General features: G+C 41.5%; 1 protein-coding gene across 1 annotated transcript; it reads right to left on the reverse strand.

The window, feature by feature from the left end:
* Positions 1–398: 398 nt before the first annotated feature.
* LOC106751205 (neuropeptides capa receptor-like) lies at positions 399–22,307 on the reverse strand. Its single transcript, XM_014632035.1, has 6 exons — positions 21,943–22,307; positions 12,904–12,994; positions 11,336–11,535; positions 7,151–7,393; positions 3,113–3,455; positions 399–2,518 (listed from the first exon to the last, which is right to left on the reverse strand). Exons 1-6 carry the CDS (start codon positions 22,217–22,219, stop codon positions 2,266–2,268), a joined length of 1,407 nt encoding a protein of 468 aa, XP_014487521.1. The 5' UTR covers positions 22,220–22,307; the 3' UTR covers positions 399–2,265.
* Between the last annotated feature and the right edge of the window lie 1,981 nt (positions 22,308–24,288).

The raw sequence follows: 24,288 nt of genomic DNA on the forward strand, positions 1-24,288 counted from the left end.
GTAATTTTTCTTACTGGCATTCCCTCAAGATATTCCTCGCCGTTGTCGAATCCCGCGAACGCGGGTAATCTCCTATACGAATACATTATGAAACCTCTTTTCTCCGACACGTGGCCCGTCCCCGCGGTTTATACGGGAGATACGCGCGATACGCGCGACTATGTACACACACGCATACACGTACACGAACGACAGCACACGTATGCGCGAATATTTTTCTTCCTTTCGTTTTTTTTTTCCTTTCAAAACACGAAGTTACAAGCGCAACGAGCTCTCTCGCCGGTAGAGAGACGCGCGATGTGCAATTTTTTCTCGAGGGAACTGCACCTCAGTCGCGCGAGACTTCGGTTTGTTGATCTTACCGAAAGCTCGATCCGCTTTCGTGAGGTAGTCCGCTTTGATCGTTACACACATAGGTGCGAGTGCTTACGAGAGATAAACGGTAGTCGGATGAGAGTCCAGAGGGGATTTTCGGTGTACATCGTCGTTTCGTCGACGAGATAAGCCGACGGCTATCCGATAAGTATCATCCCTTTTTACCACGCATCGAGAATTTTCCAAAGGGAACCTCTCGCGTACCTCTACTCTCGTCTTCACATTTCATTATCGCGTTTACCTTCCCTGCAGGTCAGCGCGTGGTTCCATGGAACGACGCCGAACATGAGAAGGAAATCGCTCACAATTCCATAAATTCGCGAAGATATCTCTCTCTTTCTCTGATCTCGTCGTTCCGCGATTGCTGAGAGAGATTATTTGTTTGCTGTGAACCTCCGTTCATAACGGTAGCACACACGATCACGCGCTATGTTCGCACACTCGATAAGAATCGATAAGAATCTCAATTATTCGTATTATCTCTTCAAAAGCGCGCGTGGTAACAGTAGCCGTCTAAATCGATGCGGAGTCTGATTAACTTCGCGAAATCTTCACTGAATGATCACGCGCACGCTGCAAATCCAAGTGTGTTATTTCAGCTGAGGCTCTCCTTACACATTTCTTGCTGTTTTAAATCACGTCATTTAACACGACCGAACGCGTTAACTTATAATTTAATATAATTAAACGACGTTTTAAATAACGTAATCTAAAGCGATAAGAAACATGTGAAAAGAACTTCAGTCAAATGTGTCATTTTTAGACGTTTATGCGTGTAAAGATAACACTTGGACTTGTGCAGTGCACGTATGACGTCATGATGAGTAAGGGCCATGCTGCATACTAAAACGCGAGCAGTAAGACTTAAGGGCATCCTGGAATCTTCCTGTTTTACCGCAAATTTGTTGGTAGGGGAGACCGGGGGTAGTTGGCAAACTTTTTGCATTTTATTTTTTCGTTCTCTTCTACACGGCATTTTGTGCCTATCTTTGGTATAATTTGAAAGTACAATCCTCCGGTAACGGGAAAAAATATATATTAAAAGGTTTAAAAGTAAATTTTTTTAATTTAAAAAAATTGAAAATGAATTTTTTAAAAGAAATCGACTTTATCTCGGAAGATGTCAAGCATGTCAACTTGCGCCGCAAACGGGGTATATCGATTACACCAAGAAAAATATAGTTTGATTTAATTAAATGTTGACGTTACGGTTTACCGTATATAAACATACGAAATTTCGCTCGATCGTTCGGTCAGAATCCCCTCAAGCAGTAAGGAAATTGACCAATCGCAGTGAATTATTCTCTTTACGCTCGAACAATAATCGACTGTAATCGACTAATTACTGTTTACTGTTTACACCTTACTGCTTATGTTTTTCTGCGTGCTATAGCCATAACTCTCGGCGAATTTCTTCAGCTCGCAGTTTGCGGGGGGAAAAGCGCTAACCGGAGTCAGGACACAGTTGCGAGCGCGAGCTTGTGCAATTCACGTCAGCTACGATGACAAAAAAGTGTTAAATGTTTCAGCCCCTCGCTAAGCACTTTCGGACCCTTTTCAATGGCACCGACTTCTTCAGTTTACTTTCTTCAGTTTACTCACTGACACTTGGCGACTCCACCCGACGGGCGTCACTCAAACGCGACTCTCCATGGGAGGCCCCGGTTTCTTCTCCCGGCGACAGATGTGTCCTTTGGGGAGGAAACTACGGCATCTTCTTCTCCGATGATGGGTTTTCGGTGTGGGGCAATTCACGGGCGAGTGCGTTAATCCGTCATCCTCGTCGCGCATACACAATCGGCACGTCAGCTTCTTGTCGAGTCTGAGGGCGCGTGCGACCCTTCCGACGCCGTAATGATCCTTCCATCCGACAGCAGGATAAGTCGAGGATCAGATACACGTCTCGTTCGCCGTCGGTGGTGCGCCGTCCGCTTTCTCGGTCGATCGACATTTGGTCCTGCCGTTACTCGAGTGCACGACAAGCGAAGATCTCCGCGGATCCTGCGGCTCAGTGACGATCGTGATATCGGGAACCAGGATGTCGCAGGACTTCTCCTTCAAGCCTTGATTCTCGTCGTCCTCGTCGTCGTAACGCAATTTCGCCGGCGAACGGAGGACCTCGTTCGCATGCGGCACATTGCATCTGATTGGAGAAAATCATCAGCCTCGTCTCAATTTCAGGGAATTAATTATAGTTACGAAGTTATTAGACATTGGAAATTAAAAAGCGCCGGTGAATCAAAGGGCTTACTTCTAGATCGCCGCAAATCCTTATCTTTGCCGAGTGGAAATCGCACTCAGCTAAGAAAGAACATCGCTTGAAATTAACATTTTTAAGCAACAAAGATCGTACGTTTTACAAGATGTTCCACAGAGTTTGATGTAACGTGTAATTAGTAATTATCGAAGACGCGGATTCAGAACGATCTGAATGTAAATCCTCAATCGAGTTTCAAGAATAATAGCTAACAGAAATTTAATTAAATCTTTAATCAACAATTTATCATGAATCCACTTTTTGTGAAACCAACAAATAAAATAAAAAAATGAGCGACAGTTCAGAAATATCAAAATTAGTTCATCTGTGAGGAGCGTCTCGAAAATTTTTCGCGGTATACGCGATGCAGTGTAAAAAGAACTCGCAGAAAATTCGAGCATTTCCTTAGTGAAATGCAATATCGTTGGTACTGACGCTTATTATCCATAAAAGAAAGTAAATTGATGCATGTACGCTTACCTAATACTACGTTGATAATGTACACTTCTTACACGAACCACCTGGGATCCTCTTCTGGATCCGCAGCCGCATACCGTGCTGTCCTTCATACTGCTGAGGTCGTCCCTCGTGATGGAGGGACTCGCCGGCGTGCAGTATAGCGTTTTCTTGAACGCCAGCCTGTATTTCGCACTCATCACGTTGTACAGGATCGGGTTTACGGTGGTGCTGAAGTAATATAGGCAACCGCCCAAAGGATACAGCCATTCATTAATGTCGCCGAAAGCCGACACCTGATACACGTACAACAGCCGCTGAGCGTGAAAGGGCGCCCAGCAGATAAAAAATGTTATCACGACCGCACCTGTGGAATGAAGGCATCGGTATCTTTCACACAGCCGTTTCATTGTCGCTTCGGGCATAAAGGAACAAGGTAAAGAGTGTCGACAGGAGGATTATAACAAAATGATAAAAAAAGGCTCGAACCTTTTGTCAGTGTTGTGACAGATATTAGATTTTTTTATGTAACTAGATATAGATATAGATGCAGATACTGAAAGGGAAATGTAAGTAGATACACCGTAAGTCTAAGTGTGTTATTTTTACACGCACAAACGTCTAAAACACATTTGGCTGAAGCTTTTTCTTCCTTGTTTTTCGCCGATTTAGCTTACGTCATTTAAAACATTTAATCGTGTTAAATTAACGCGTTAAATTAAATTATGGCACGTTAAGTTAACATGTCCAATTGTGTTAAAAACGTATGGCATGATTTAAAACAAGAGATATGTAAAAAATATGTGAGGAGAGCTTTAGCTAAAAGATTTGCAATTCATAGATACAGATATAAGTTTGAGGTAAATAACTAAATGTAGATACATTTACTGTGAGATCCATATCTAGATACATTTCATGAAGTACGTATTCTCATAGTACATGTATCTAATTATTTACTTCATATTTATATTTATATATATATCTACTTACATTTCCCTCTCAGTATCTAGTTACTTAAAAAAAAATGTATCTGTCACAACACTGTCCTTCGTGCGTGTATGTGTGCGTGGGCGGTTTATATTGAAAACAAATGGGGTTTCCGACCGTAATTTGTTAGGCAACTTGAGTGAAATTCTTAACGAAGTGAGATTCGTTTAAAATCAATGAAAAAGTGCAAACACCTTTCGGCGGATATTTCAGTAAAAGATCCCAAAATCATTATCAGACGAAAAAATTTGCGGAGAATCTCTAAAGAAACTCGACATACCTGTACATATTTATGTACTCCACGTGTAAAACTGTCGCATGCAATACAAGTCCATCGATTGCAACTGTTCTGTAATATATGGCCACCTATTACGAATGCAAATGCTATGGAAATACCGTTTCATTCCTTGTGTATCGATTATGGTAATATATTCGCGTAATAAAAAGTACAAACTGCCCGGGCCGGTACTTCGAAAATAACGTAAAACATCTTCGATAAAACGTCGCGCAGTTTAATTTATATCCCGGGCGTATATTTCCCAAATTGTTCCAAACAAAATACAAGAAGAGAAGCGCGCAACGGCAAGATTAAAGACTGTATAATTAACGAGAGAATTTGCGACGAGAGATGAGCGCGCGCGACGCAGCGGGAGAGGGATTGACAAATGAAACGGAGAAGCGCTGACAGGCTCGCGAAGATTTGCATGCTAAATATATTGTATGCGTCGCGTGCGCGTTTGAATACGTCGACGGCGCGATATTATGCAGCCGTCGTGAATCAGCGAATTTATGTCGACACACAGAACTTTACAGGTTTTAACCGGGCTATCTTCGCGGCTAAGAGAATGCGAAATCGAGCCGACTCGATGATTAATCGATGCTATCTTCGCGGGGCGACATTCAGCGCGGCGTTTTACAAGAGCGAATGCAAAGAGATAACGATGCCGATTGTCGCGATAATTGATGGTCACTTATGCAGAAGGAGAATATTTCCCTACGGATTGTAAGTGCCGGGTTAACTCTGGCTGATGTTCAAAAAACTATTAGGAGTATAACTAAGTTGCCGCCGCTGACTTTAGATGATGTTGACAACGGCGTATTGAGACTTTTGAAGCTAATTGTTGTTCTGTTAGTAAGATCGGCTAATATGTATTACAACGATAATATGACAGTTCGCTGCTCGACGACTATATTTTCTATTCAATCCAAGTGAATGCCAAAAAAGAACATCTTTGCATTATGTATTTAGTTAAGGAGAGATAACATAACTGTGATAACAGAATGTGATAATGGGATAATGTAATTGTATGATTTCGAATGGGAAGCTCCATTCAACGTACTCTCCAGACATCGCGCTGTCTGATTACCACTTATTCCGGTCGATGCAGCACAGCATCTCCGACATACACTTTCGAAATGAAACAGATGCCAGAAAATGGGTCGACTTTATCGCATCAAAAGACGAGACAATCACTGCCGCGGCATCCGTATGCTTCCTGAAAGACAGCAAAAGGTAGTAGATGCGGAGGGCAAATATTATTAAAACGATCGTATCGTTTCTTCTGCATTAACAGAAGAATTTTAATGAAAAACGAAACTTTTGGCGAAAACTTGGTTATACTCCTAATAGATTCGGCAAATTCAAAAATTGAATCGAGGGTAACTTGGTGTCGCCGACAAAACAATGTTGCGAGTTCTTAGCTAATAAAAGTGAAGTATATATTAAAAATTGCCAAACATTCCATTTATATATTTCGCACGCGCCATTCATCGTTTTCACATAACGTGTACACGTCTGCGCGGAAATTTGGTATTCGTTTTTTAATGCACGGATTTATTCCCCCGACGAGTCGAACTTTTTCTTCGACGTGTTCAGCGAGAAATTGGAAACCCAGGACTTGAGCGAGATCCCTTTTTACATACGGTCAGCGGGACTTTCATCCCTCCAGCGGGCGCGTTTTAAAGTAAAACACCTTTCTCTGTGTACACACGTGCGCACCGACTGTGCGACGAGAAAGATTCTTTCGTGCAGCGGGCGCCATGACAATATTGCTTTTCTGCAATAAATTATAACGAGGGAGCAAAACTTTTTAAAATCTTATCAAATTACATCAGTGCAATTGTTAGCAATCAGACACGTGTAATTAGCAAAGATAAGGGGAAGACTTTTTCGTCAGAGATGAGTCTGTGAGACTGCCTTGACATCGGGCTAATTCGGCAAACGACTTCGGCTTGGGAGTTGTCTAAAATCACGCCGTCACATTATTCGAGGAAACTTCAACATCATCTCCACGTAGCGCGCGCGCTCGAGGGAATGAAAATCACGCGGTTACATCGTGGAATTTTGACGTACCTGTAATAACTGTTCTCGTGTAGCGAAAATGTACGCTACTCTTGCAAAATGTAATTCCTGCACTAGTTTGTTAAACTTTTGAAATATTGCGCGTCAATGTAAAGCCGTAGACGAAACATAAGAGGAAGAGATTACAACGAAACATCCGTATGTTGTTAAATCAGAACACGCTTCGTCGGGGAATTTTGATTAATTTATTCCCGCAGAAAGTTTTCGAATTTCCCAATCGCGAAACTTCGATTATCCAATTTGTCTTTCTATAACGCAATCAATTATAAATTATTATTATTACACGGTTAATTTAATAAACATCACTTTTAAGGTGACTGATATTGACTACTTAAGGTGATTGAAATGCCATGTGGTTTGGAAGCACTATTTTGTTTGAAGAATAATTCAACCACCATCTTCGCGATGAGTCTTCAAAAAAAAATCGACCGTTTAATTTCATATAATTTCATTCTGTGAACAACAGCAACAAAGAAACGAGTCAGCGGTGATAAAAAAAACTCCATTATGTTCTATTTATAACGCACAACGATATAAAATAAAATGTTGCCAGTCTGGGAGGGTATAAAACGAAGTGTGATCGAAATAAAAATGTCGTCGAGCAGTGCGATAAATTCGATAGGACGCGTTATGAGTTGCGTGGACGGTCGGTGCGCCCATTGGTGTCTGTGTGTGCGTATCTGTACGCCTAATCCGAAAAGACGGAAATTTACTGAGCATTCGGATGATGGCTTTTCGAGATTGAGCCTGCCTCGTTTCTCCGTGAACGGAACCCTCGATGCTGCGACCGAGGCCGTTGCTTTGTATTCGGAGGCCCATTCTCACGTAAAGCACTGCTATGGACAGCATCGGCACGAGGAAGAATATGAGGCAACTGAGCTCGTAAAGCGGGAACTTGGGCATGTTGGGCAGGAGCATGGCACACATCGCCGACTCTTCGGAATAGCGGCCAGATCCTGGGAACAAATGCGAGGAATACTTCTTAACTTCCAACGTTGAAATCGTTCTTGTCCTTATAACGTAAGCTTTACAACGAACGAGCTGTTCGAGAAAAATTGATGGGGTCTTCTCTCGCGAAATATGTAACGTGCCGATTTATCGAAGTGACGTCGAGTTGTCATTGTATAGTAAGAGAGCTTCACGCGCTACGAGTGCTCGACGAGCAAACGTGTGAACGAAATTACACGACGATGCGTTTAAATGAAAATATTCGTGGTTTCGACAAAAAGTGAACTTTGAACAGACAACGATATCTTCTTTTTATCTTCTATCTTTTTGTAGATCTCGCGTTTCGCACGGGTTTTTACGGTTAATTAAAAGAGTTTGTGGCCGACAAGTCAGTGTTATTAATGTAATTTTTGAATCCGACGGATCTGACGGAATGTCCTAGCTTTATTAATCAAATTTATCGAAATATAAATTCCACCGCAAATGGAATTTCAGCTGCATATTGCAGTTGTCAGATTGAAAGCTTTAGATCCCATCGGCACGAGGGTTCTGTTACATTTTCTAACCGATTAATCCGCATTTGGATAGTACTTATCCGCTTGTGCGCTATGTGTGAAATATATTTATAACTTTATCCGCGATTCTGCCGAATATGCAATTTTACCCAATAATTCGTACATTTTATGATCACATGGGTAGTACACAGCGGAGATTGAAAAAGTTGTCACGCGGCGAAATTCGCAAAATATATAAATATTCCGCAAAAAATGTCGACAAAGGAGTTATCGGCAAAAATTTTTTTAATGAATTTCACTCGAACACCCACGACTGTGTGCAAGTTCGAGTTCGAGGTTTATCCCAAAATAAGGAGAGAAAAAGAGAAAGAGAGAGAGAGAGAGAGAGGGGGGGGGGGGGCAGAGAAAGTTTTTTTAATCACCTCGCTGTGAATTGCGTAAAAAATTCATTACCGCCCGCTTCACTTTGCATTTTACGTCCAACTGTCTTCTGATTACGTTGGGTGCAAAACGCGAAATTAACATATAAACGCGCCGTGACGTGCGCGTAACGGCGCACATCAGGCGCGACATTAGGATTATGAATCGTTGTAATTTAAGTCGGACTTGCTCCGGCATATTAGTGAAGTTCGTGATGAAAATTAAATCCCATATATGTACTGTATATAATGCACGTTGCACTCGGCGAACGCTGGCTGCAGTGGTAACACGCCTTTCGCGCAATTTGCGCGAAAATGCGCGCTAAATGTTACCGGAGCGGAATGTATGCCGAGGCCGCATTTAGAACGATGTGTTCCGCGCATCATCATCGATCACCATGATTTTTTCACCGCTTTTATGTTCCAACAGTCGCGTCACTATCAAGTGACGCTCGCAATCGCGCGGCATTAACGCAATATGACGCAGATTTATTGGCGTCATTCAGACGAATTATAATGGGAGCAAAGCCGCCCCCGTTAGTGCGAAAATCGCGCGCAAATCACGTTCGCAAAATTCTCCGTGCAGGGAGGCGGTTAAACGCACTTCTCGCCTTTGCGTATTCCCCGCGCGCGGGTAAATTTTTTCTCGCGCGATGCGTCCCGATGACAGCCGCGAATCTCGCGGATCTCGGGCGTTGTCCTCCCGCGACTCACAATAACAAGCGTTATCGTCACCTTGATACCCGCTACCGTGGTTTCCTCTACGTGCGATGTAATTGCAGATGCATGCGCGCATTAGTATTATCGTCATACGCCGCGCCCGTTTCTCATTGAATTTCCGAACTGCACCCGCGTCCGATATTATGAAGTTGTTGCGCGCACGACATGTCTCGGAATCCGTAATCTCGCGAAATATGTTCCCCTCATCGATTTCTCCCTCTTTCTCTCTCTCTCTCTCTCTCTCTCTCTCTCGATTCGTTTCATTTTTCTCTTCTTTCGGAGGTCCTTCTTAGCGGCGATGCAACATATAACGACGAGAGAGAGAGAGAGAGAGAGAGAGAGAAAGAAAACAAAGTGGAAAGAAATATCCGCTTCGGCGTGCTTTAATTAAGTTCTGTTAATTCGCGGCTCGCCTGCGGTAAGAAGCAGGATAAGCAGCTTTGAACGTGACGTAGATCCGGTTAAAACGTCGTTCGTTTATCGGAATTAAATTTACTTAAATGCAGACGAATATAGGCGAAATAAAAGGCAAAAATGGATTTCAGCAATTTAAGACCTCCGATTGCGCGGCCGCGGAGGGTTCATATTCATGCAAAGCGAATTCTCATCGATTTTTCCTAATTCAGCTTTTTGCCACGCAAGAATTGTAAAATGCATGTGGTGTCGTGAAGTAAACTAGAGATACCGATCTCGCACTGATGCGCGATCGAAAATCTATTGCAAAACGATCCATTTGGTACATATTTACAGAAATGCAGTCGCAGAAATGCTCCACGTCACGCGCCATCGTGGCTCAATACCGAAGAAGCAATTTCCTCAATATACGAAGCTCAATATTTATTCCAGTGTTCATTCAAATGTTCATTCACGGTAGGAACGGTCCCGACGAAATAATTGTTTCGTTCGCGGCATCGCAAGATATGAGCGCACGAATTCTCTGTGAAGAGTATTTTTCTCTGTTTTCTTTTTTTTTTATTTTTACTGTCATTTTCTCACACAGATTGCACAAATTTCCTCGGAAAGATTTCGCACTATAATTAATGATTAAGTACTTTTCTTTCATTAGAAGGCTGTCTTAAGAGACGTTTCGCCCTTTATCTTTATCTCAGCGTACATCGATCCCGATTACTTTGTCTGTCACCCCTTGAGACTTCGCGATAACTTCAATCATTGCGACAGTACAGTATCCCAAAACATTGCCTTGAATATTGATTATTAGATGAAAGACAGTGGTAACAGCGCGAATCATTAATGGTTTAAACTCAGATATGAATATTTTTTGGATTCAAAGTTAAGCATTGCTTTTACAAGAAACTTAAAACCGCGGAAATTGTTATTGCTTTTTATGCTAATCTTTATTTAATTTAACATTCACTCTCTCTCTCTCTTTCTCTCTCTGATTAATTTTTCTATACAGATAATAACTGAACTCAATTGACATAATTAAACATTTTGCGACAATCTACTTAAAATTACTTTTCTTTTTTTTAATTAAGTCTGCTTGCTTACCGGAGAAACCGATAGTGAATTAACGAGATCTGCAAAGTTAAGTAAAACGCAACCTTAATTAAAGTGAGTGTATTCATAATGAATAAATAGGCTTGCCATAATTATACGTGGACGGCGAGCTCGTTGTATTCGTGAAATTACTCAGCGTTCTTCCTCAAATAATTTCTAGACGTCAACAAATCGTCACCGGCTTACTCCTTTGATAGAGTAGCGGAAACGGCAAACTAATCCTTCGCCAAGAGCCAATTCCATTCGTTTACTTACCTTCTTACATGTTTGACATTTCTTAAAACGCAAACGTTTATCGCTAAACTTTTAAGAAAGCGACGATTATTAAATAATCGAATAATATACTTATAGGAAACAATATAATGGTCGATAATTTAGAAATTTTTCGAAAATAAAACTAAAACTAAATATTTTTATTATTAATTATTATTATGTACAATTATTTCTTTAAATTATTATATATAATTATAATTATTTCAAAACACACACACAAATAAAGTATAGTATAGAATATTAGACATTTCTTTTCTAGTTTATGTGTATGACAACAGATCTTTAAACGATCCTCTTGGAATCACCGACTCCGATTATTATTGAACCACCGGTGGGTCATTACGAATCTTTCGGGCACGCGGGCGCGCGCGTGTATGTGTGTGTCACGCCATTGGTACTTAAATCAATCCTCGCGGAAAATCCCATTTATAGCACTTATATCGCTTATCACGAGTACTCTTCGGCCGAGAGTATATATCGGCTATTAACGCAGAGACGCACTCACTTGGCGGGTACTCGACGTAATTGACGGTGGTGTAAACGGCGAAAGGCAGAGCGAAGATGAGTGCCAGCAGCCAAGCGCCTAGGATGAATCGTACAGGTCGTTTCAGGCCGCTCATCGCGTACAAATGTAGGGGGTGGCATATCGCTAGGTACCTCTCCAGCGAGAACACCACTATTGTTAACACCGACACGTAAGACGACCTTGAAAAAATATACAAACTGATTATATCGCGCGAGGTGTTCGTGAAGTTCGTCAGCATCTTGAAAACGGGAATATCGTTAATCAATAGCGAGTGTCTCGCGACGTGCTCGCATCAGACGTCTTTGTTCTCGCTTTCCGCGAGTTTCCGTGGGTTCTTGCGGTTCACGACTGATACGCGTTTCTAAATTTTACCGTCGCGCTCAGCTTCTCTCTCGCGACAGAAATAGCTTCGCGACAATGAAAAACGCAAGAAGCTCCCCGGTAGAAGATTCTTTTAAAGCGAGTTCGCACTTTTTATAAGCATAATTGCAGCGTATCAAGTTCTCGTTATTCTCTTCCTCAATCTCTCTTTAAAGTTGCGAAACGAAAGTCTTACATGTAACCTAAATGCAAAGTAATGAAATACGTTTCGGGGATAACTACTTTTATTTAACAGCTTTGAGACTTCTTCGTGGAATATGCTAATTTATTCCACCGTTACTTTAGCATATATATATGTACCTGCTCGTCCTTTTCTCGTACACTTTTGAGCTTAATTGTCCGCAATAAAATGCGACGTATCTTATAACTAACATACCCATTTGTATTTCGCGCGCTCGTGCTTTTTCATTGCTGTCGACTCACAATTCGTGCGCAACGAAAACATAAAATACGAAAACACTAAGAAGGGTATGCATTTCAAACTATTTAGAGAGCACGCAAGGATTGTTGGATACACCTTTTGTACAATTTCACATGCTGAATCCGAAAATCAGAGTCAGAATAGTCTTGGTAATAACCCGGGAAACATTTCTCAAAGTCGTTTTAAATAGAAGAGAGCAACGGTTGATTTTTTTTATCACTTTGTCGAGCTGTATCTACGAATTTCTTCGAAATTATTTTTATCAAAATCGCAACTCTTGCTTACTATAGAATAAATAAGATTTCGTAATGAAAGCTATTATTATATAGAGCGTTTATAAAACAGAATACCATGTGTATTGGATTAACTCATTAAAGCCCATGGCTAAACAAAAATCAATTTGCAACAAATTGTTATAAACAAATTATTAAATTTTATATTGACTGTAGAAGAAAACTGATTAAGTCAACAAATTCTCCGGGAAAAGTTACAAAAAAAGCACGTATAACTTTTTCTCACATCGTTCTCCGTTTATTGCAAAAAAAGAAGAATAAATATCACAGTTTATTGAAACTGTGCAAAACTAATCTTTACCAATCATAATTCTAAATTAAGGATTATCTTACGCGTTGAAATCTACAATTTCAGATATATGCTATAATATTAAATTACTGATCCCGTTTCTCTATTTTTACATACGTTCCGTTCGGTTTTGTTTAATAATATATCCGCAGCCTGAACTCACATCTCTGAGACGTACGCTCGTATTTTGCATAAGCCCACTCCGAGCTTCCATGGATACTGCTGCCAAAACACGCTCAATTCATTCGGCAGTCCTGCAAAAATAGAGAAAATGTCAATTGTGCGTATGTAAATCGCGGATTAATTTTACTTTAATCAGCTCCGATTCAACCGTCGCACGTAACAACCTTGCCCACAAATTTGCGGACACGGACGCACCGACAAACATAACGAGATTATCAATGAGAAGGGATTGTTTAATGTTTAATTCAGGTTCCATTTCTATTCAGCTCGAGGTTACAATTTTGCAAAAAGCAATGTCGCATTCCCAGCAAAGCTCAAACATAGCTGAAAGGAACCGACGAAATAATTGATTGCGCCAACGTTCGACGTTGCATTTGTCTTATGGGCCTTTCTTTGGTGGTGCATCAATTACATTCGTCGAGGTTACAAAGAGCGTACGGACTATCCGCAAGTTACAAACGGAGAACTACAGAGTAACACGAAAGCAAAGCGCCTAAGCGACATTAGATTGTTCACTAAAGGCCAGCAAGTGGACAAGTATAATTATAAATGATCACGATGAAACGCGCATAAACGAAACGCGAGCTGACGGGAGATCAGAGATCCGATTGTTACGATGTGATTTGCGCAAAGAGAGCCCCTTTACGATCGATCATTAATTGCCGTGCGTAATATCAGAATAATCCGCGTTACGCAGTTTGCGCTTTGAAGAAATAAATATAAATCACCCATATGAATCACTTTCGCCGCTCGAAATATATGGCCGCACCGACTTTAATTTCGAGATGTGCGCGCGGAGATAAGTTCTCGAAACTCCCACCAAGGATTTACGCTTTAGTTACATCTGTCTGCCTCGTAACTGATTTATATATCGGCGTGTGTAGCAACCGTCAAAATTTTCACAAAATAAAACGTATGAGAAATGGAGTTTGTTCCAATTTAAGATTTAAAGACGAACGTATCTATTCGGCGTCATCATTACTATCCGAAACGTTGAAAAAAAAAAACAAGAAGAAGGTAAAGAAAAGAAAAATCTGGATGCCGCAGGGTGTAGGGTGGAAGCTTCACAGCACGCTTTTTCACGCGCGACAACAGCCGAACGAATGAATTTTCGATATTAATCGTGTTTACACGAGCGGTGCAGCGATTACCCGTCACCGCAAATTATTTCATAAACCGGCTTTCATAAGCGTTATTTGTGTGCTCGGCGACACAGCGCATATGCAAATGCTTCTTATATTTTCTTTTCTTGCATGCCAGCCACAAAATGATATCTCCAGATTTACGTTATTTTTGTGATGATTGATGTGTAACCTTAGATTGTCTCACGTACACGAAACGTCGGGTATCGATTTTGCGATAATGTTTATAAACAGTGAACGCTTTAATACGCTAAACAGGATTATCACACATGAATCGTGTCTTGAAATTATTTGTATGAAACGAGATTGTGGAGAAACTCTCTTTCTCTTTCGCCATTCTTCCGAATGTAGAACGATCCATTTAAAAAATCGTAAAGAGGAACGCAATAACGTTTTTCTCTTCTATTATATATATTAATCTTGGCGCTTCTCGCATAGTTTAGCAGAGAATATGAAGCCAATTCGTACGGAAGGATCTAATACGGCAGATTAATATACGACGCATACGGTAAGACGCGCGCGGTAATACGTTTATTTTCGTCGGGGTATAATTTTCCGCGCTTCTAGCTAATACCGTCGGCGAGCCGCACGAAATAATACCTATTTAATATGCATTGTTTAACGCTGTTAGCTAAATTTCATGTTTGCTTCGCACATTGATATCCTGCCGGGATATATTTACGGGTCGCAAAGATATAAAACACTTTCATAAATCACGCAAGGTACATAGCGCGAAGGCGCCGTTTTATTTAACGACTTACCCCGATGCCTGTATTATATCGAGTTTCGTTAAAACGCATCCAGCATCTTAAAGTTGCGCAACGATTTGACGGTAAAAGTATTGGTTCTCATCGACCATAATTCGACGTCGTACCGTTAAAGCCTCAGTTAAATTCTAGTACGCCGTATAAGCACGATATGTAAATATACGACCATTAACGACCATTAGCGACGCATTTTTTATCGATCGTTAGTCTTTAGCGAGAATACCGCGAGAAACGTGTAGAATCCACAAACTCTCGTTGAATGTTATTATATATAGCATGCGAAGAATAATTATGTATATTCCACGATGTTAAAAAATTGTGATTCCGAATGAGAACAAAATTCAAGATGCGATAAGTTCAAAGTTCTGGAAATTTTTAATTGGCGGTAATACATTAGAAGTTTCTTCTTATTTGAAAACGTTTCAAGCTTCTTCTGCGCCACGTGTACTTTCATTCAATACTTCTTTCCCGAATTATTTAACTTTGTTCCCTCTGAGAATTCCTGATACGTATTGTACTTCGAGGAAGAAATGTTCTAATTCAGCGATTCTCCGAATTACAAAAGGGGAAGAAAGCAAAAATGAAAGCAAATAATATCCCTTACGTTCGAATCCGTGCGGATTGCGTAGGAACATGCTGGTCTCATCGGGTTTCATTCAATCACCGGAAATACTCCCGAACGAACGTTACGTTACAAGATCGCAGTAGATCGGTAATTAATCGCGCGGTCCAACGGGATTGCATCGGCGACCATACGGAGCGGAGTCGTCCGTTTTATCCCTACTTCGAACGTCACAAAACCCATTAACTCGCGGTTAACGTCGAGTACGTGACGAATCCGCGAATCATGCGAGATAGGACGTGTTCCCGCATAGACATTGGCTTTCAGTAGGCTCATTAATGAGGTTCGTATCGGACATCGTTAATAACGCACATCAAAAGGCTCGTACTTGGGAAGTTGGGAAACGTACGGAGGTTGCTCAAGGACCAGCAACCGTGCAACAGTATAAATGTAACTCTCCTTGTAAATTTAACGATATGAACGAAGCACCCGATGTTCATGTCGGTTACATTATGTATTCTTTCATACTACTCAATATTGCTTCCGGGAGATATTACAGGAGAAATATCGTGTCTACGAACGAAGTAGAGACGATATTTGTATGTCCTCTCGCGTATGCACATACCGGTAGAAAATTATAGTTAGTTTCGGTGCTAAATGTACCCTTTAACTATCAAAATAGTCAGGGGAACCATTTTTCTAATAAAAGTTATTATAACGTCAATGATAATAATTTTACATGCATGTTGTTGCTACTATAAAATATGTTTGGCGCCGAAACTAACTATAATTTTCTACCGGCGCAGAACAAACATATTTTCCCGTTGTCTTTTAATTAAGTTTTCAATTAATTGTTTTAATTTTAAGAATTCTCCCTTCCCCCGCACAGGAAACGCTGCCGCAATAAAAGAAGTTTCTCGCGATATTACAATCGTGAGATCGAAGTTTTTCTCACGAGGGAGTATACTATCGGGTACGCAGCGCCTTAACTTTTCCGCACGTTTTCTTGAGAATCTGAAATATAATCGACGAAAAGGAACTACGATACGTAATATATAACGCGCTCCAGATACCCCAAATGCATTATCTAGAAACAATGGAGCATAGATTGCTCAAAGGTCTTCTTAAATATGAAATTTATTGAGGTGCAGAATTTTGAGTACAGACATTTTTGCAATTTATAAACAGTAGTAGTAGCAGCAGAATAAACAGGCGGGAAAACTATATTTCTCAGAAAAAAGGAAAAGGGAAATGGAGATGCGAAACACCATCTTATATACCAGAAGCACGAAATGTTCCAACGAACATGCCCAACAAGCGTTATTAACAATGCTAGATCACAAATATCCGACATATACATATGCGAACACCATTTGAATTTAGGTGAGAAACAAGTCTTTTCGCGAAGTCGTTTTTCTCTCGCCACTTTCTGCCGTCGTTACGAAACCTCCGCGGCATTTGCGTATTCCAAGGTGCGCAGATACGCGAATTACATATGACCCGATTCTTAATCCCCCCGCGACGGCTATCCAGAGATATCATTCTAACTGCTGTTCCCGGAATCATTAAAAAAGTTTTCCTCCTTTAAATTAGCCCGTTGATAATATCGCGATATAATCTGGAAAATGTTTAATTCAAATACTTGACACGAAAATTCAAATTCTTTGTCGTAGTAACCTTTTCCATGTTTACGAAGAAGAAACAAATAACAAAGATAAAGAAAGAGAAAAAGGAAGAGAGAGAGAGAAAGAGAGAGAGAACTATCTGATTCCGTTTGTAAGAAGGAAAGAAAATATTTTAAAAAAACGGTAAAAAAAATATCAAATTTTATGTTTAAATAATAATTAATTATTAAACATATAACAGATATTATTAATCAATATCGCTAATGCGCTCGACGAGCAAAATGAGAAGAAATAAAATGACTTTTCGCAAACGTTTTCACTCATGACGGAGAGAATAAGAGACGAAGAGAGTGCGATTCAAAAGAATGAAGGCAGAATGCTCACATCGATCAGGCGTGCCGTTGGCCATATAATTGATAAATTTACGATATACGAAGGCAAACGGCATGTCAAGTAAGACCAAACAATCGCGCACAGCCGCGAGATACGCCGGTTGCATTAAGTACGAGCCGGGAGCTCGAAACTTCGAAGAACAGCTGCTGTCTTTCGAGAGTGAAAGACAACGTTCGACGTCATTTGACGATGAAAAAAGAAACGAAGGACATTAGATTCAAGCGATATTGCCGGGTGACTTTAATTGCAATACACATTTATATCACTCATCCGCGATCTCTCGTGCTTTATTGGATGGATATTACCTCACAGGCAATTATGAGATGAAAATATCAGCGTCGATTGCGCGACAAAGAAGAAAAGAATCGCTTCGTACGCGTATCTTAAATCTCGCAGACGTTTCACAAAGGCTGGAGACGATATCTTGCTCCGACTACGTTGGAGCACTCTTATCGAGTGATAATCTTTCGATATCCATATCCCAAATGTTTCCTTGCCAATTAATTCTTGACAGACAGAGATCGTTCATCGCTAAGGGATATCCTAGTGTCAGAATTTATAAAGTGAAAATATCTCCACTGAAAAATTCGCTTACAGTAAGACATTTCAGGGATTATATTTGCGAAAGTGGTAAGCGATATTGATCTCGCGATATTCTCGTGTGTGTCTATACAACATTAAATAATGGTCTTGCAATATCCGTTCAGTCGTTAATCATTCCTGTTAACCTATCAGACACAGATTCCGCTTATTATTAAAGGCGGTACTGCAAATGCATAAGCTGGAAATATCGGCGTAATTTATGCGGCAATGTAAGATACGTTGCGAAAATTGCAGCTACCGAGGATAAAAGCAATTGTTTACTCAATTATTTTTACATATTATTAATTTTCGATATAATATTAATAATTTATTTGCAATAACGTACGATGTGTTAAGCGATGTGTTAAGCGTCATCCGGATGTTTAATCGCAAAATCATATTTGTAAAATTGACACACGTGGAGCTTTCGTTCTTCATCCCACGATGCACCTCGTAGCGTCATAATTTGTGAAATATAAATATCGGTACACATGGCGATGGCGTGACAAAATGATTTATTCAAAAATTAAAGGAAATTACGAAAATGGGAAGCGACAAGACTTTCCCCATGATTAAAAATTGATGGAGATAAAAGCGGGACCAGAAACCCGGGAAAATGATTATACATGATTATATATAATTATATAAAATCATATATGAATTTTGCCTATATATGCGGCTACATATACGATCATATATGTCTATACGAAAAAAAAATTATGTTATATCGTTTAATCAAATGTCGATATCATGTGCTATCAGAAGCACAAGCAGCTAGAAGCATTTACTTCGATTGTATTTGCATAAAATTTGTAAGCAACAATATTTTTTCTTTGTGAACATGTGTGATTATATATAATCATATATAGGCAAGTTTCACATATGATCTTTTTCTTCCCGAAAATATATTCACGTGCTTTCATTACCCGAGAGAAATCAGAAAGTATTGTATACGGTTAAACGTCCCCTTGCTATATTTACGTATTCATTAAGTCACGGCTGCCCGCAGAGCGATATCCGAACGTTTCGTCGTTAATCACGCCCGTGATCCTGACAGACGGATTATTCAAGACGACACGCCGGAATCATGAAAAACGCGAGCGGAAGATAAATATTAACACCGAAGATATTTCGCGCACATATTTATTTACAGATGGGAAAAAGCCACGTCGTGACAAAATGCCGACGTCTGAGATCTGCTGAAAAGTGTCGTGTGTACGTTTTCTCTCTCTAACACACGCCGGGAAAATACCATCTGATTAATCGCGAGAGTTTTCTACCGAGAGCACGATGATGAAGAAATACGATTATCGGTCTCCCGAGAGCGAGCGTTCAAACGGTCACTAGTGGTCGAGGTTCTTGCAGTTTGCGATCTCCATTGTCGCAATAGGGAGCGATAAATAATCTATTCATTCACCGGGAAATATGCTTTGATAAATCCGGCGCGTGTGCCCGGCACGTTAAACGTCAAGGAAAAATACCGCCGTGTGTTTACACGCGTTGTTGTTTACGAACGACGTCTCCACGTACATAAGTTATCGCGAAAATTAAAAATATGGAAATTATCCCTTGACACGCAACGCCGCCCTTCAGTCGAACAATTAACCGACGATGAATAGAGAGCGCGGAGCGCTTCGTATACCTTCATTATCGCGTACGTGGCGTGGATTCACTATGACGATGATTATCGCTTGCGCGAGCAGACAATGCAATAGTTAGGTTACAGTAACTTTGTTTCGCGGCGACATATGTCACTATTCTTCGGGCGGCCAAGGCGCGGGCATTTTGACCGCGACAATATCCACAGCTGATTAAATTAATCGTCGCCGGTTAATGCGAACTCATTACGCATATAATTATTACGGTCAAAGCGGCAGAAACAATGGCGAGAACGTATCTAAAATCAAACGCGGCACCGCACACGCGGAATATAACGTTCGCTATTATTATCATCGGTGTTTTATTCACACGCAACATATTTTCTTTTTCTTTCTTTCTTTCTACGCCTTTTCTTTGTTCGCCGCTATCGAAGACTCGGTGTGCGTGTTTCGAGCGATCGAGCGAATTGCACGCGTAAATAACGATCGTTCTTTCGCACGAAACTCGCGGATGAGCCGATCGAAAATGACAACGGCGCGGTATATTTGTTAAAATGTAATTGCGAATTATGCGAATTTTCACGCGAGCGGGCGAAATGGCTGGCTGGCGCGAAACAAAGCGCGGCGGGAAACTTGATTGGAGGCTAAGACTGCTGGATCGAATGCCAACGGGAGTCACGTTTCCGCGGATATTGTTCTAGCTAGACGTACGTAGACGGTGTCAAGTAGAACGAAATGAGATAAGTCAGACCGTGTGAAGCAGCAGCAACTCGCCGACAAATCGAGCGCCCGAGTATAACACGGAATTAAGCCGGGAGGGAGAGAAAATTGTCGAGGAGGAAGAATGTTTCGAGCGACACGTACCGTAATTCATTTAAATATCTAAGTTATCCGTCGCAGAGCCGTGATGTACTTTTACAGGTGGAACATTTATCGAACACGAGATTACGCAGTGGTAATTTGATCGATTTGTTAGGTGCATGGGAAAAAGAGTTTGGTCGAATTTACCTGCAATGAACAAATCAAACGCGTTTTGGTTAAAGGAAACAGAATTTCTGGTTATTGATATGACCCAAACTCGGTTCTTATAAACAGAAATTCTGTTTCTTTCAACTAAAATGCGTTCGGTTCGTTCACTGCCTGGCGAAATTCAATCAAACTTTTTTTCCGCGTGTGTAAATCAATTCGATGCCTTTGGTTTTATTCGTATATTTAAAAAAACGAGCTTTAAATCTAAATATTTTTCAACTATGGTTTTAAAGAGCTGCCACTTATATTTACAAAACATCATGTAAAAATATATTTACAAAAAATCATGTAAAATCGCGGAACGGTCAATAATAATCTCAGAAAATAAGAAAGAACTGTATTGCTATCACGATAAAATGCATATTCGGCAATTCGTTTGCATTCGTTTTGTACTTCAAGTGCAAACATATATTACTGAAACCACAAAAGTGATTTATTCGGCTCTTGGTGGAGGTGCAGTGAGTGATGTAACTTGTAAAAAAATGGTAGCGATTTCGAGAAGATTTCGAGAAGATGTGCTCCACGACAACAAATGATATGCTCGACCTCACGCTCGACCCCACGTGGCGAAAGGAATAAAAGAAGCTATTTTTAATATGGACTGGCAAGTCGTATTCGGCTTATTTTTCAGACCTTCACATTTTTACCTGTTTCGGCCGTTGCAACGTTACTTCATTAGCACACATTTGAAAACAACAGAAGACGTTCGAAAATCTATCGACGATTTTATTAATTCAAAATGGCCAGGTTTCAATCGCGATAGAATTCGACAGATAGCGCAAAATTATTGGTAATAACAGAAATGATATCGATAATTAAAATTGTACACCTTCCACTGATATATAAATCTGGATGTTTGGTAGCAAAATCGAATTAATTTACACACGTAATACTTTGCGGTCAGAATATCGAGAATATCAAGCCGGAAAAGATTATGAAAATACCATGAAACAGCGTTTTGCGAGAAAGATTCAATAGAACGCCACGGTTCAACGAATACTGCTACAACTCCTTGAACGCTCGGGCGAATTTGAACACCTTTTCGCGTTAAACGCGTGAGACGTGTTGCAATTTTAATTACACGACTGCGAGTTTGCGACGAAAACAGCATTAAAATTACTCAAATAGATTGAATCCATTTGAACAAATTGAATTGCATCCGCGCTCTCGAGTAAAGCGCCAGAGAGGCTAATCTTAATTACGCTGATCCTGATCACTCACGACGCGAGATTCCGTCAAACATCCTGAGCTGCAGCGGAACACAAGATCGCGAGATTGATCCCGGCAGGAAGACGCCGTCCGAGAAATCCGGCCGACTCACCGAGAATCAACAGAAGCAGGTCGGACACCGCCAAGTTGAACAGATAATAATTCGTGGCGGTCTGCATGGCAGGGTTACGCCTGATGACGATGCAGGTGACGACGTTGCCGAACACACCGGTGACGAAGATCGCGACGTACACGAAGGTGATCGGCAACACGAGCGTCAGCGGCAGATATTTCGGGCCCCATACCGTTCTCAAGTACTCGGGCTCGCTCAGGTTCATCAGCTCCGTGATGTTATCGATCGACACGAGGTATCGACCCGAGATTTCCATGCTTTCCGTGCGCGTTTTTCAGCCCGATCGAGCCCGATTAACTTCGTCTCAGGGTATCCGTCGAACGCCGTTCGAATCATCCGTTCACCGTGCGGGATTTCGCGGGGCTCTCCTGCCTGGACGAGGAAGCGGCTCGTCTCTTCTTCTCTTGACAGTCATGATCAGTCGCACTTCGAGATGTCGAGATGTCAGCGAATTAAATCCTCGTCACGCTACGCGCATGGAAGGTGCCCTGTCGTCCCGTCGTCCGCGTCGAGTCGAATCGCGCGCGAACGTTGGATAGGCGCGCGAGCTCGCCCATTGTTTACCACGAGGAGGCAATTGTCACTCTGATAACGGAGGGGTTTGTTCTACGCTCCGATCGAAGATCGGACCCGCTCGTTCTCTCTCTCTCTCTCTCTCGCGCGCGCATGGGAGAGAGACAACCCCGTGAGATAGAACCGGGAGAGAACGAGGTGAAAAGTGCTCTCCACTCGGGAGACCGTGGACAAGTGACGGCCGCGGAGCGCGCTCCGGCCTTCGCTATCACGGACCACGCGCGCCCATCCACCACGCATCCAGCCCTTAACTTCAACCCCCCGAGAGAGAGAGAGAGAGAGAGAGAGAGAGAAAGAGAGAGCACGCCGCGTCGTTCACCCAATAGGACGCAACGATCATCGCATGCAAATATTCCAAATATTCCGGTGCATATTGTTCCAAAGGACACACAACGACGGACGGGGCTCGGCAGTAGTATCGATATCGACACTCGATATCGGGGCAATTTATTTCGATCGGACGGTTCATTAGGTTTATTCCAAGATGCAAGATCGCGCTATCACACGACCGGTTTGATCGTTTATTCGTCCTCGTGTCCGAATACCGGGGGCGAGAGGAAACTCTCTCTCTCTCTCTCCGTCAGACTGTATAATCTTCCAACTCGCTTCGAAGTTAAATAGGACAGTAACATGTATCAGACCTCGTGACTGTAACTTCCAAGAGAATCTCTCTCGCTTTTTCCTTTACAATCGTGTTCCACATTGTATGTCCCCTATATAATTCGAACAAAAGCAATTCTCTGTCGAGAAACCTCCGAAATTGCAGAAAACAAATTGCAGAAAAAGAGGAACCAGCCGCCCACTCCGCGAGCTTCTTTTTGCTCACGTCGATTTGGCACGAAATTCATTGAAATTTTCGAGATTTAATATATCGATCGGCATCCGATAATTTAGCGTGCCCAAGGACACCGGAAGGGGGGTCAGATTATGTCACCCTCGCCCGCAGACTGTCCACACCATTTACCACGCACGACCAAGGTCCTCGAAAGTTTGACCCTCGGTGGCGACTGATGCAATTCGCCAAGTATGAGAGCAATAAATTATTTCGCTCATTATCACCCGGAACGCATTAAAGTAATCGATGGTGAAATAAGTTTCGACGCAAAGCTGTCGGGGAAACGAGAAATTATGGTGGTACAGCCGGTACGATTTTACATTTTTAATCGGATGTTTCTAGGGCAAAACGCTCACTGTGACAGAATTCATTTCTATTAACTAGTGTGCGCGCGATCGGACGTGCGTGTGTATATGTGTGTGTGTGCGTGAGCGAACTATTGTTATTTTATTCGGTAAATAAACTTCCACTTTCCATTTTGTTACGCATTGTTTACAGGTTGTTTATGCCGCTCCCCGTAATTGTTACATTGTCCGTTTCGCCATATTTCGTCGGCGGGCTGCGTTGCTTTCGTTTTGTTACGTGAAATAATATGTTGTTAGCGCGTATGTTGTCCCGCTCTCTCGAAGCTTACGTTCGTCATTTTACTCGATATTGCTTTATGTGTAGTAAACCGGGTGCTATATGCAGTTGTTGTAACCGTATATTACATCGTGACGTTTATTGCCGGAGAGACTTTACCGTCGGACCGCTGATTTAACTTTTATCACGAGTGACTACGAGTACATTGCGCACATCACGCACAATTAATGAGCGTGTCATTCGGCGGATTCAACGTCGTTGAATCAATATCAGACTTAGGTCCACGCATGACACCGCTGGGAGATCGTTTCGAGACACTTTGATATACCTCGGAC

Source organism: Dinoponera quadriceps, unplaced genomic scaffold (assembly GCF_001313825.1).
Source record: "Dinoponera quadriceps isolate SergipeBrazil2010 unplaced genomic scaffold, ASM131382v1 scaffold8544, whole genome shotgun sequence".
Lineage (NCBI taxonomy): Eukaryota > Metazoa > Arthropoda > Insecta > Hymenoptera > Formicidae > Dinoponera > Dinoponera quadriceps.

What these genes read in the sequence shown, in the direction of transcription:
- LOC106751205 (XM_014632035.1), bottom strand. Translation starts at nt 22,219, where the DNA reads ATGGAAATCTCGGGTCGATACCTCGTGTCGATCGATAACATCACGGAG. An exon ending in CCTGCTTCTGTTGATTCTCG is followed by an intron (nt 12,995 to 21,942) that starts GTGAGTCGGCCG and finishes CTATTTTTGCAG; the next exon opens with GACTGCCGAATGAATTGAGC. An exon ending in CATTATCAACGTAGTATTAG is followed by an intron (nt 2,519 to 3,112) that starts GTAAGCGTACAT and finishes TTCTCCAATCAG; the next exon opens with ATGCAATGTGCCGCATGCGA.